General features: G+C 41.3%; 1 protein-coding gene across 1 annotated transcript in view; it reads right to left on the bottom strand.

The window, feature by feature from the left end:
• Positions 1–4,651: 4,651 nt before the first annotated feature.
• The window catches only part of LOC115828362 (receptor-type tyrosine-protein phosphatase S-like), a 17,880-nt gene continuing 10,031 nt past the window's right edge, over positions 4,652–12,500 (bottom strand). Inside the window, exons 15-31 of the mRNA XM_030792317.1 lie at positions 12,148–12,357; positions 11,835–11,995; positions 11,122–11,237; positions 10,824–10,856; positions 10,223–10,320; positions 9,987–10,110; positions 9,555–9,730; positions 8,938–8,961; positions 8,413–8,532; positions 8,002–8,156; positions 7,088–7,373; positions 6,180–6,358; positions 5,752–5,878; positions 5,549–5,674; positions 5,250–5,404; positions 4,964–5,099; positions 4,652–4,720 (exon numbers count right to left, since the gene is read on the bottom strand). Of these exons, the coding sequence (XP_030648177.1) occupies positions 4,652–4,720; positions 4,964–5,099; positions 5,250–5,404; positions 5,549–5,674; positions 5,752–5,878; positions 6,180–6,358; positions 7,088–7,373; positions 8,002–8,156; positions 8,413–8,532; positions 8,938–8,961; positions 9,555–9,730; positions 9,987–10,110; positions 10,223–10,320; positions 10,824–10,856; positions 11,122–11,237; positions 11,835–11,995; positions 12,148–12,357 (2,295 nt within the window). The remainder of the gene's footprint in view (positions 4,721–4,963; positions 5,100–5,249; positions 5,405–5,548; positions 5,675–5,751; positions 5,879–6,179; positions 6,359–7,087; positions 7,374–8,001; positions 8,157–8,412; positions 8,533–8,937; positions 8,962–9,554; positions 9,731–9,986; positions 10,111–10,222; positions 10,321–10,823; positions 10,857–11,121; positions 11,238–11,834; positions 11,996–12,147; positions 12,358–12,500) is intronic.

Below are 12,500 nucleotides of genomic sequence, written 5' to 3'. Positions count from 1 at the left end.
TTTCTCATAATGAATCTATAACAATATTATTTCAAGAGACATCCTAGAGATAACTCATGTCTATTTGACTGAGGAGAAAAACTGTAAATCAATCATTTCAAATCAGAATCGCAAAGAGGTGCAATCCACAACATTAAGAGAAACCCAAAACAAGAGTTATAGAGAAATGGTTAGAGTCAAAATCATCGGTCATTGTAGCGGCAATTAACACTTCTGAGAAGCATAATTAAATATTAAGAGGAAAATGTGTGGGTTGACTATGACATCATAATGCATGTAAATCTCTAATACATTATGACACTAACACTTATATCTAACTTAAAGTTGTGCTCTAATTATGATGAATACCTTTATGTGAGGTAAATGCTTTTTGTCTGTTACCCCCTAGATGCCCTCCTATTTCTTCTCCAAGGCAAGACGTCTCATAAGCACCCAATCAAATCTCTTTCTCTCACTTAGCACGTGTTCACTCTGTCACATTCACTGTTTTGGTGACGTGTGTTTGCGTGTGCGTTTTTAACTTTGAGTTGGTAAAGAGGGATGAACTCAATCCACATCTGAACTCTATCCCCATAGCCTATTCTTTTCCAATACTCTTTTCCCAGTTAGGTGTGTGTGTGTGTGTGTGTGTGTGTGTGTGTGAGTGTGTGTGAGTCTTGGAGAAGCAAAAAGAGATGGAGAAGGAAACAGAACCCAGACATTCTCACACACTGTCAAACGCACACGTACACACACACACTCACACCAGAAAACACACCCACAAACACACTGAAGAACACGCCAGAAACAAAGCACATGCACAATTTGCACACACATCTAGAGAAAGTTGACTCCTTGCCTAATGATAATGGATGAGGTGTCAGCCTGAAGGAGGGAGGCTCTATGTCATCCTCACTGCATGAGGGAGGTACAAGGCCATTTAACCCCTCTATTCCGCTCTCCCTTTGCCCTGGGATAATCTAGAATAGCTTCTATCTCTCTCACCATCTTACCGCTCACCCAAGTCCCGCTGATACATGCTGTATAGGCTGCTAACATGCTAACACTCTCTATGGCCGGAGGACTCCGAAGGAGTTTAGTGTCTTGATGATTTATATGCTGAATTTGATGATGCTGTCAGCATGTGCCAGAGCTTTCTAACAACAACTGCAATGTTACTACATTTACCTACTTTAAGAAAACATTAGGAAACCAGTTTATGTATGTATATATATATATATATATATATATATATATATATATATATATATATACATATATATATATATATATATATATATATATCTCTAGATATGTGTGTGTGTGTGTGTGTATATTTATACACACACACACACACACACACACACGTATATATACACATATTAAGCAATTAATTGTAAAACAATATCCATCACACCCACAAACATGGTCTTCATCACATTTCTACAAGTAATTAAGAACAAAACGTTTCCTCCGAAACTTTTCCCCCTGCCACAGTATGGATAATTCTATTTGTGAATACATTGTTTTACAGCTGTGGCATCTAGTGGTGAAAACAGGTGCACGTCTGAACTCCTCTTAGGCCTGTGTTGAGGAAGACAGATAGTGTATCTGCACTAGAAGTAGCCGTCATAATATTCTTGACGTTACACGAGTACTTCCGTTGCCTTGGTGTTTGTGTGTGTATCTGTACGAACTATGAAAAAAATAAAGTACTGACGTACACTGATCTAATCATCTGTGAAAATTTTCTCTCTATCTCTGACCTTGGCTAACCTACCTGGAGTATCACAATACAATTCCCATTACTTAACATTTACCTCAAATCAGTATATTCACTAATTCACACTGTATCAAGCCTTCCACCAAGGCGCCATTAAAATTCACAAAGACAACAGTGTTTATTCCAAGCATAGACGAGTCTCCAAACACTGGAATGTTTCAAATACAGATAATTAAAAGAGCAACCAAAATTCGAAATATGACCAAAAAAAGCGCGTAATGCCGCCAGTCTTACCAAAGTGTCTGTTTAAGATGTCGGTTGAGGAAAAACCCCGTGGAAACTCCTCTCTCTTCTCTCAACTTCGAGCAGAAAGCTCCTGCTCTTTCTCTTTCTCCCGTATCGCCCAAAATCTTCTGAAACAGAGCGGAGCATGTCAGAACCGCTAATACATCGGTATGTGGGTTAACAATTCCACTTAACGCGGATTAGGAGATAAAAGTTTAAAAATTGCTGTCACTCATTTTCATTGTGGTGCATATTACCGTCAGGACAAAAACGGGTTAGGATCGCAAGAGTGTCGCACGCACCTGTTTCTGAAAGCCGACTAGAGACAGGGCTATCCTTGTTTAATGTAGACACCTACTCTCTCGGGGCATTCTGGGATATAAGTTTGGCACGAGGGCAGCATACATTTGTGTTGTAGTACTAGATATTGGACTACAGAGTTTATTTCAACTCCACAACACTACTATTAAACACAACATTTATGTTAAGCGAAATGCTACTTAAATAGTTTCTAAGCATGCATGGTTATTAGCAGTTGCTGTTATAAGACATCAGCAATTTGGGTCCCAGGATCCTGTGCTACAGACGAGTCTCCTGATTCCACTCACAAAGATTAAAGGATGAGAGAATGAGCACCAAAATGTGATATGTATTGCTCATGTATTTCAGAAAAAAATATTCCCAAGCTCTTTTGACTTGGCAGCTTGGGGGAGGAGGAGGGGAGGGATTAGTATAGTTATATACAGGTGAGGGAACTCTTAGATATTGGTAAGAGCCCAAAGAGCAAAGCAATACAGTTGCAGTGTAACTGAAGAAAACATTTCATATGCTGTATGATGACGAGTTCACGCGTCATTATGCTATTTGTGACAACAGATCAACACCATATGACTTACGAGACTTACAGAAAGGAAGACTCTGACATATTGACACTATTTCAGAGTTGAACGGTTTCGACTGAAGTGAAAAACATGTACGTTGAAATCTGCAGTTTGACACGTTACGGTAAACCTACTGTCTTAGCAAAACAGTGTGAAGTGTTTGCTGTGGCTGTGATTCACTTACACTGAAAACTTTGTTTGGGAATGAAATATTTTGTCAAGAGCTGAATAAGTAATTGTTGGTTATAACTTTTGCTGTTTTCATTGGATTCACCCTCATGCATGTGTTTTTTTTTTGTTTTGTTTTGTTTTTTTTTTTAAATCAGATATGTGATTTGTAAAAATCCATGTGTAGATATTTCAGTATTCCATTGACTGTGCTTTACCGAGGAATCTGTGGTGCTGGTGTATTTAGCTTCGCTAACCGGCAACATCCATTTTACAACCTGTATTAGGGCATGCCACAGAACTAATTCTTCAAAACAGTCTTACAAAAAAAAAAACCTGTCAAAACTTCTTTATGAGAGTCATTTCAGTGATCGCTAGACATAGTCGTATGGCTAGAGAGTGACAGTGTGCTTTGCTGAAGTTCTCAGCTCAGTATTCTCCACAAATGACACAATAACTCCATAATCAAACACAGAACTAAAAAGGCAAATTTGGGCATGATAATATAAATACAGATTGTGTCCTTGACAACTGCTGCCTGACATTTGAACAAAAAAAAGAAAGAAAGAAAATGGCGCCTTGATACCCATACTGCTTGTGGCTCAAACTGTGGCTCAGCTAGCTTTGTGTACTTACAATTTCCACTTTCGTCCTTGTGGAAATATAAGGTAAACGCTGACTTAATCCATAAATAAACATTGTCTCAGCAGCCACAAAAGACTGGAATCGTGTTTTTTTGCTAAAACGTCGCTCAGTGTCGCTGAGCCAGAAGTACTGTCAGTGTTCTATGGATTAGCAGTTCAAATCTCTTTAGTAGCTACATTTTTTTCTGCACTTCAAAAACGGTGGCAGATGTTTTTGGAGACATATTTCCAAACCTGACAGCTTTACTCAGAGAGAGAGAGAGAGAGAGAGAGAAAGAGCGTGGGTGGCTGGGTGTTACACACAGAAAATAAACATTTTACACAAAATAACATGTCTTGAAATGTCTCACACAAGATACATTTTCGTTTATCTTTGATCATTTCACTGTTAACGCTGTATAGGCGTTGCTTCTGGTGGCAGTGTGCATGCATGTTGTTCACTAGTCAAATGTTTACGGAAGTGAGGATTCAAAATGATTCAAAGGATTCAAAAATCAATACTAAAAGATTAATACATTTATGAAAGCAACATATCGTCTAGATGTAAATAATATTTAAATAACGACAGCGAAATGTAAAAAAACCAAAAAAAAAACCTGACAGCTAGGTTATTACTGCCGTGTCCTTGTGCGAGGGGCATGTTCAGGATCCAAACCTGGGCCAAGTGTGTTTGGACAACATGTCACGTAGTGATTCAGTTTCATAAGGGATCTTTCTATATCTGTTTCGGGAGACAAACTTTTTTTCACGTAAGAGCATGTGAACTTGGCAACGACACAGAGTTTAGCATTAGCAACCGACTGCGGCCTTAATCGGCCTTTATCAGCCTTGTGTCGTCTCTTGATGTTGGAGGAGTCGTAATCTTTGCTCTAACAGAAAAAAATGAATGAAGACTAGAAACAGTGTGATCGATTCCAGAGTTTTGGTTGGCTTGATCAGTGCGGCCCATGGTCCCAGACAGTCTGGGACCATTATGTTGCATAGTGATCAAAGCTACCTAGATACTCCAGCGCTGCTCTGTAACAAAACCGATACTGCTCCTGTAAAGCAAATATACACACACACACACACACACAAGATAGTCTACACTCATTATGCTTCTTTGTGTGAGCTTTGTGTAAACGTGTGTAAAGAAGTGTGGTGTGTGAGCATACATATGTGTGTATAATGTGTACGTGTGTGTGAGCACACATATATATGTATAATGTCTGCTTGTGTGTGAGCATACATATTTGTGTATAATGTGTGCATGTGTGTGTGTGTGTGTGTGAGTACTCACTCACCTCTGTCTGCACCATGGCTGGTCTTTGTGTGCGTAGCATTTTGACTGCTTGGAAGATATCTACTACACCTTCATAACGAATCCTCTCCAGGACAATACTGAGAGTAATAAACACTCCGGTCCAGCCAACACCAGCACTACAGCATGCGCACACACACACACACACACACAGACACAGAGGCAAACATAAGCATAAATTAGAAAACGCATAAAAATTCATAGCCATCAGACAAAATAACAAAGCATCCTTCATCCTGTGTTATTGTGCATTTGGGGCAGAGCCTAACCTGCAGTGGACTGTTATTGGTCCATCCTGTCCAAATTGCTCTTTTGTTTTGTGCACTTGACCGATAAAGTTGATGAAACCTTCACCAGATTTTGGAACTCCTTGCTCCGGCCAATCAGTGAACTGGAATTGTCGGACCGTGCGAGACTGCCCATTCTGTGGAAACATTCAAAGGCATTCAGCTAGTGTTTGCATACAGAACACAACTTAAGAGGTCTTTTCCTTGTCAATTCCTTGTGTAGCCGTGTGTGTGTGTGTGTGTGTTTGTGTGTGTGCGTGTGTGTGTGTTTGGGTCCTTACCCTAGCGTCCGTCACTTTAAACTCTCGAAGGATGTATTGAGGCACGTTGTATTCTGCCATTGGATCCACCACAAAATACTGATACCGTGTTGACCGCTCCAGGGGCCAGTACTGATGACATTTCTCCTGCAGCAACACACAGTACAACCACACCATCAAGTGGGATAGAGTGTGTGTGTGTGTGTGTGTGTGTGTGTACTGACCCTGCCCATCTCTCTAAGTTTGGTGAGCATAACTATGACGGTTGAGTTATGCTCCCATAACATCCTCCAATAATCTTCCGCAGTCTCTGTTAGTGGCCCCTGAGTCGCAATGTAAGCCCTCTGCTGTCTGCACACAGAAACAGAGAAAGAGAGAGAGCAAGAGAGAGAGAGAGGGATCAAATGAAATATTGAACCTCATAAAGAAATCAGACTATTATTATCATTATTATTTTGAGGTGGTATTGTGCATTTGTTGTGCATTGTTCTTTAACTCTGCTGGTGATATGCATCTTTTTAAATGATCCCTCCATTTCAGATACAGCACAATACAAAACACATTGCTGTAATAATCTGTTTTTCAGATTGTTTTTCTGTTTTGTTTCTCCCCCAAGTTGAAAAGCGATACCCTATGGCTGAAAAGGCTTTACCTATAACCGTCTATGAAGCTGGCATTGATGTAGTCGGAGCCCTCCACTCCTCTGATTGGCTGTAGGCGGACGCGTGTTGTCTCGTATGGCATGATGTTGACTAGGCGATTTTTAAATTTGTTACAGGGCAGGTTGGCACTGACAAAGCGTGACGTGTGCGCTTTGGCGTTGGCCAGACGCTACAGATAGAGAGAGAGAGAGACAGAGAGGAAGAGAAACGGCAATTTAATTCCAGTCACAGCCCTGGAAATGCTCTCTGCTCATCTTTTGTCATCTTTTAATCTATTTAATGTTGTTTTTCAGTTTGTTGGAATACACTTTAATTCAGTCAATTAATACGGGGGAAAATCTGGAAACAGTGGTACTTCAAAGATGACTGTTGACAGGCACTGACTGCTGTAATTCAGCGGCTTGTGGTTTGTGGGTTGAATTTAATGAGAACGGATTTCTTTGTATTAAATTGTATTGTGGTAAAAAGGACAGAGATTAATGATCTCTTATAAAAAAAAAAAATAAAAAAAAAAGAAAAGGCATAAGTGGAAGGGAATAAGCATGATACATTTTCCTTTGCTAATGTGCCTGAAAGCTCTGTTCTGATGTTCAAAGAGGATGTGCACTGACCCACTTATTCTGGGAAAACGTAATCAGAGCATCTGTCATTCTGACCCCTGCACTCAGTACTGCTTTACAGCAAAGAAAGAGAGAGCGTGAGTGGCAGCAGTTAAGCACTGATACACTCACAGAACCAACTGTCAGCAGAGAAGGCTTATCTTACACACACACACGCGCGCGCTCAATCATTTCCAAGGCATAGTCGAAGCTCTGGTTATAGGTCTAAACCAAGCAGAAATTAAGTCAAGACAAGCAGGGGCGCTGACGTTCCGGAATCTTGAAGACTCAGAACTCACTTTAAACTCCTGTTCCATTCCACTGATGTTCTCTGGAGGTTCTGTCTTGCTGAGCCTCTGGATGTAGGAGAACAGGCTCCTGGCCGGAACCTCCGTGTTGCGGCAGGTAACGGCTTCGAGGATTGCGTCATAAATGAATATGTACTGCTCCTCTGTCTGAACCATGTAGTTACGCTGTGCAGGCATTAAAGTCACGTGACCGTAAATGTCCACAGTCTTCTCCTGCTTCACCCGCTCCACCATGGCATCGATCACGATAAAGCAGCCAGTACGGCCAACGCCGGCACTGAGAACAAAAGCAGCATTACCACATTCATAAGTACAATCAGAAACACAGAGATAGAGAGGGGGAGAGTGAGACACAGAGAGAGAGAGAGAGAGAGGGAGAAACAGACAGACAATTAGACAGACAGGGTCAAACCCACACTTCTTCTCAGTCAGACACTTCTTATGGACTTTTTAAAGTGTAGATTACTTCATCATTTATAGCCAAAGCATCCAGCTTTTGTTGGGTTTTTTTTTTTTTTTACGTGGGGAACTACCTCCACCACTACCTGTGGTTATTCAAAGTTAAATTGAGCAGGATTTGGGGGGCCTGTATGACTGAATGTGGTTTAGACCATTTTTAAAACTTAGATAAAAATATCCCATTTGTGTATTCTTTCACTCAGAGTGCAGACTGAATTTAGATACGAGATGTTTAAATAAACGTGTTACTAAAGCACAACTGTTCATTGATTTAATTCACCTCCTGATCCCCTCTTATGTCAAAAAACTTTCTTTTAAACACTAATTGAATACATTTGTTTAGGAGGCTGTTTACATCACTTTGATTTTGATATGTGTCCATGGTAACTGGTAATGGCTTTGTGAGTTGTCATGGCGACATGCGGATCGTTATTATGACACAGTACCTGCAGTGGACCACGATGGGTCCAGCGTCGGGAGGGTTGCAGGCTTTGACCCGTCGTAGAAAGGCCAGGAAAGGAGTGGGGTGTTCTGGCACGCCGTGGTCTGGCCAGGCAGTAAATTGGAACTGACGGACCTCTCGCTTTTCACTGGAGCCATTCTAATAACACACAAAAAGAACCGAATACGATTCGCACACTCACATAAGAGCACAGTTTCACAGGCGCGTGTCAGGTGATTATTAACAGTAGGAATCTGACAAGTTTTCTCTGTACAGGCACGAGATTTACTGAGTGAGTCCGTGGACCTCATAAAGAGTACAGGTCGTGCGCAGAATAAGGTAAAAACACTTTTGAGTAAAACGTCAAATACTGACATTTTCTTCCAAACTTGAGGTGAGGGTAGGAGGCATGTACCTTATAGAGGGCGAACGTCCTGACACAGTAAGTGGCCAGCTCCACCGTGTCCAGAAGGGAAACCTGAATCTGACCGTACATCTCTGTCCCTCTGCTCGGCCAGTACTGGTCACACTTATTCTGTGAAGAAAATTTAATCATCAAACACCTCTGTAATTTCATCACAAAGAGGCTTTCAATTATCATGCACCTCATTAGAAGTAGAACCTCGATCAAGACTCATTCGTGTGTATGGTCTAGTATCTACAAACGTTGGACAGCTCTAGCATGCAGTGCTCATACAGTGGTAAGTTGGTAGAGCTGTCAGTTACAATCCTGGTAGTGTTTATGGTTTTCCACAAGAAAACAGACAAGTCAAGTGAGGAATTTACATAGAACAGTGAAAAAGTGTGTGAGGGACAGAGAGAAACATAGAGACAGAGGGAGAGAGAGAGAGAGAGAGAGAGAGAGAGAGAGAATGTGACAGAGTGAACACGTGCTAAGTGAGAGAAAGAGATTTGATTGGGTGCTTATGAGACGTCTTGCCTTGGAGAAGAAATAGGAGGGCATCTAGGGGGTAACAGGCAAAAAGCATTTACCTCACATAAAGGTATTCATCATAATTAGAGCACAACTTTAAGTTAGATATAAGTGTTAGTGTCATAATGTATTAGAGATTTACATGCATTATGATGTCATAGTCAACCCACACATTTTCCTCTTAATATTTAATTATGCTTCTCAGAAGTGTTAATTGCCACTACAAATCACACTGGGCTTCTGTGTGACAAACCGACACATTTGTGACATTAAACAGTTAAATTTAAAACGAATTAAAATTAAAAATCCATGAAAAATGCAGTGCTAAATAAGCTAGACTAACCACAGCACTGTACTTCACATGTGATGTGGCAGTAAAGCTGAAAAAATGTGATTCATCATTTATAGGCTGTGCTATAAATTATTAATATTTCTCATCATTTATATTTGATTTCTGTGTAACTCCTGATCATGCTCTCTCACTAAATAAAGCTCTGAATTCACCTGAGAAATTTAAAGGCATGTGCACTCAGAAATAATTCACTGAGTCACATACATGTTGTGTGTGTACATATGTGCATGCATGTGTGCGTGTGTGTGTGTGCGCGCGTTTGCATGCTCACCCGTGACTTCTCCTCCAGTTTCGTCATCATAATGATATTAGCTGTGTGCTGTTCCCAGATCATCCTCCAGAAGTCGTTAAAGGTCTCCGGCAGAGGACCCTGAGTGGCTATGTAGGCACTCTGTCTGCGGAAACCATCTATGAAGTTGGCATTGATGTAGTCGCTGCCTGGAACACCTGAGCATGAGTGAACATAAGATGTGTGAGTGTGTGGGTGTGTGTGTGGGCGTGTGTGAATGCTAACATACAAAAACAGGCAGTCGTACACGTGAACACACACTCACGTACACTCAGAGAAAGAGAAAGAGAGAGAGAGAGAGAGAGAGAGAGAGAGAGAGAGAGAGAAGTTAACAGAAAAGCACAAAAACATAGGCTGTTATACACATGAATGCACACCTACGCAAACAAACATGCACAAAACACAAGAACATACCGTCAATGTTGGAGAGCAGCACTCTTGAATGGTCATAAGCGATCACATTTGCATATCGATTCTTTGGTTTATTCACCTCCAGGTTTGATTGTTCCCATGTAAACTGCTGACCAGGGTCAATAGACTAAAAACAAAGACACACAATATGCTCATTATGTTTCTGTGTGTGTGTGTGAATGAGTATGCCTCTTTATGTATAAGAGAGAGCTACGTCAAGGATACAAAGGTCTACCCACCTCATACTCCTGGGAAAATCTGAGATTTTCATTGGCTTTCAGCCGCTCTATGTGACTGGCCAGCTCTGAGATGCTGATAGGTGGATGACTAGCCATACCTGCCAATATGAAACCCAGAAAATTAAATTATTCAGGGGACATAAAGTAATAAAATCCAAGCCGGGGAATGTATGTGTGTGCTGAGCAGGCCCATTTAAATAATGGGTAAGAAGACGGACTCCATTAGCAAGTGGAACATTCCAGAGAGCTGATCAGACGCACTAAAAAGAATCATTAGTCAAAATGCGTTCAAACGCCTCATGCACACTCAAGTGGAAATTAGTCATTTAACAAAAAAACAAAGGAAGATTCTGGCTAAAATAAAACAAAGTTAATAAATAAATAAATAAAAAAAGACTTAATGACGGAGCACTTTTCACATCATGGGCAAAGAGAAACACATTTCTCATGTGAAGGTGAGTCTCAGTGGTTGAGTATTAGGGTTGTGGAGACCAGAGCAGTATGTTTCACGGGTGCTGTATCAGTACTGAGGTGACCTGAATGAGTTAAAGAAGAGCTACATGGTTCTCCACAGACACGCAGAGAGAAGAGGATCACTAACTTGATAAACGCCGATAGCCAGAGGCACGTGGACCTGTCATACCGGAGAGATTACATATGTTCAGTGTGTCTCTGTGTGTGTGGGTGGAAATGTGCAATTATGTATGCGTGTGTGTGTGTGTGAGTGTGTGTGTAAGTGTGCATGCGTGTGTGTGTGTGTGTGTATGTTTGTGTGTGTGTGTGTGTGTGTGTGCGTGTATGTTTGCGTGTGTGTATGTTTGCGTGTGTGTATGTTTGCGTGTGTGTGTGTTTGTGTGTGTGTGTGTTTGTGTGTGTGTGTGTGTGTGTGTGTGTATTACCAGGCGTTGGGAAGTTGATTCTGCGCAGTTCTACAGGGTCAGTGGGATGCTGGGAGCTCATGGCTTTACCGCTGCTGGGAAAACTGCACTTCCTGCCCTCCAGCTCTGCCCGCTTCCTGTAACATGAAAGAGAATAGAGAGAGAGAGAGAGAGAGGGAGAGAGGGAGAGAGAGAGAGAGAGAGAGGGAGAGAGAGAGAGAGAGAGGTTAAATTCGAATAGGAATGAGGAAAATCTGTCTGGGTTACATTTAACACAAACCATTTAAAATGTCGACAAATACTACATATATGTAAACAATAAGAAAAAAATATATATATGTATGTAGATAGATAGATAGATAGATAGATAGATAGATATAGATATAAAGAAATCTGCGTGTGAAAAATAACTGCCGTTTGGTTTGCTGATTGATCCCAAAAAGAAGAAAGAAAAGAACAGAGACATTGAAAAGACATTTAGACATTTCATTATTTGCAAAGACACGTAGGATCTTTTTTTCATGCATCATTTTTCGTCCAAACCTTTCTTCTCTGTCAGTCTCTCCTTTTCTCTCCTAACTTCACATCATTTGACAACATCCTTACCTCTGCTTTCTCCTTACCACTCGACCATTCAATCTGTCTTTCTCTTTCTCTCTCTCTCTCTTTCTCTCTCTCTCTCACTCTGTATCTATCTATTTCTCTCTGTCCTACTCTGTGCTCTTCTCCCTTACTTCTTATAAATCAGGATAAGGATGACAATACTGATGATGAAGATGACAGCCAGGACCGGCCCCACGACCCACAGAAGCCCCTCCTCCTCATCTACGATTGGCTGCGGCTCTACATCTGAGAACACCACCGTGTCAGAGAACGGGCTGGTGGAGTACACCGTCTGCGAGAGAAACACAACGCAACTTAGAACCAGCTCACATGGAGAGAGAGAGAAAGAGAGAGAGAGGGAGAGAGAGAGAGAGAGAGAGAGAGAGAGAGAGAAAGAGAGGGAGAGAGAGAGAGAGGGAGAGAGGGAGAGAGAGTCACACTCACATTCTCTGACAGTTCCAGGATGGCTAAGACGAAACAGATGTACTCTTGCCCATTGATGAACTGTCGGTTTGTGAACGCTCCATACATGCGTCCATCCCCTAGTGTGAATTCTGATGGAAGATTCTGGAAGTGGGCACTTACGTAGGCCTTAGGCTCTACCTGCCTCCGCACACGAACAGCTCGACCAGTTCCGTTTATCTCCCTGAGCAGCTAGAAAAATTAACATAAAACTTATTATGCCATATAAATGCACTCCTTATTTCACCTCCAGAACGAATGCAAAACAAGACAAATGAAAAAATACAAATCACTGTACTTACGTACACGTAACTGGTGCGTACAGCAGAACATTT

The sequence above is a fragment of the Chanos chanos genome, chromosome 15 (genome assembly GCF_902362185.1).
Source record: "Chanos chanos chromosome 15, fChaCha1.1, whole genome shotgun sequence".
Taxonomy (NCBI): Eukaryota; Metazoa; Chordata; class Actinopteri; order Gonorynchiformes; family Chanidae; genus Chanos; species Chanos chanos.
The sequence above is the reverse complement of the archived record's forward strand: the minus strand, read 5'-3'. Positions and strand labels throughout refer to the sequence as shown.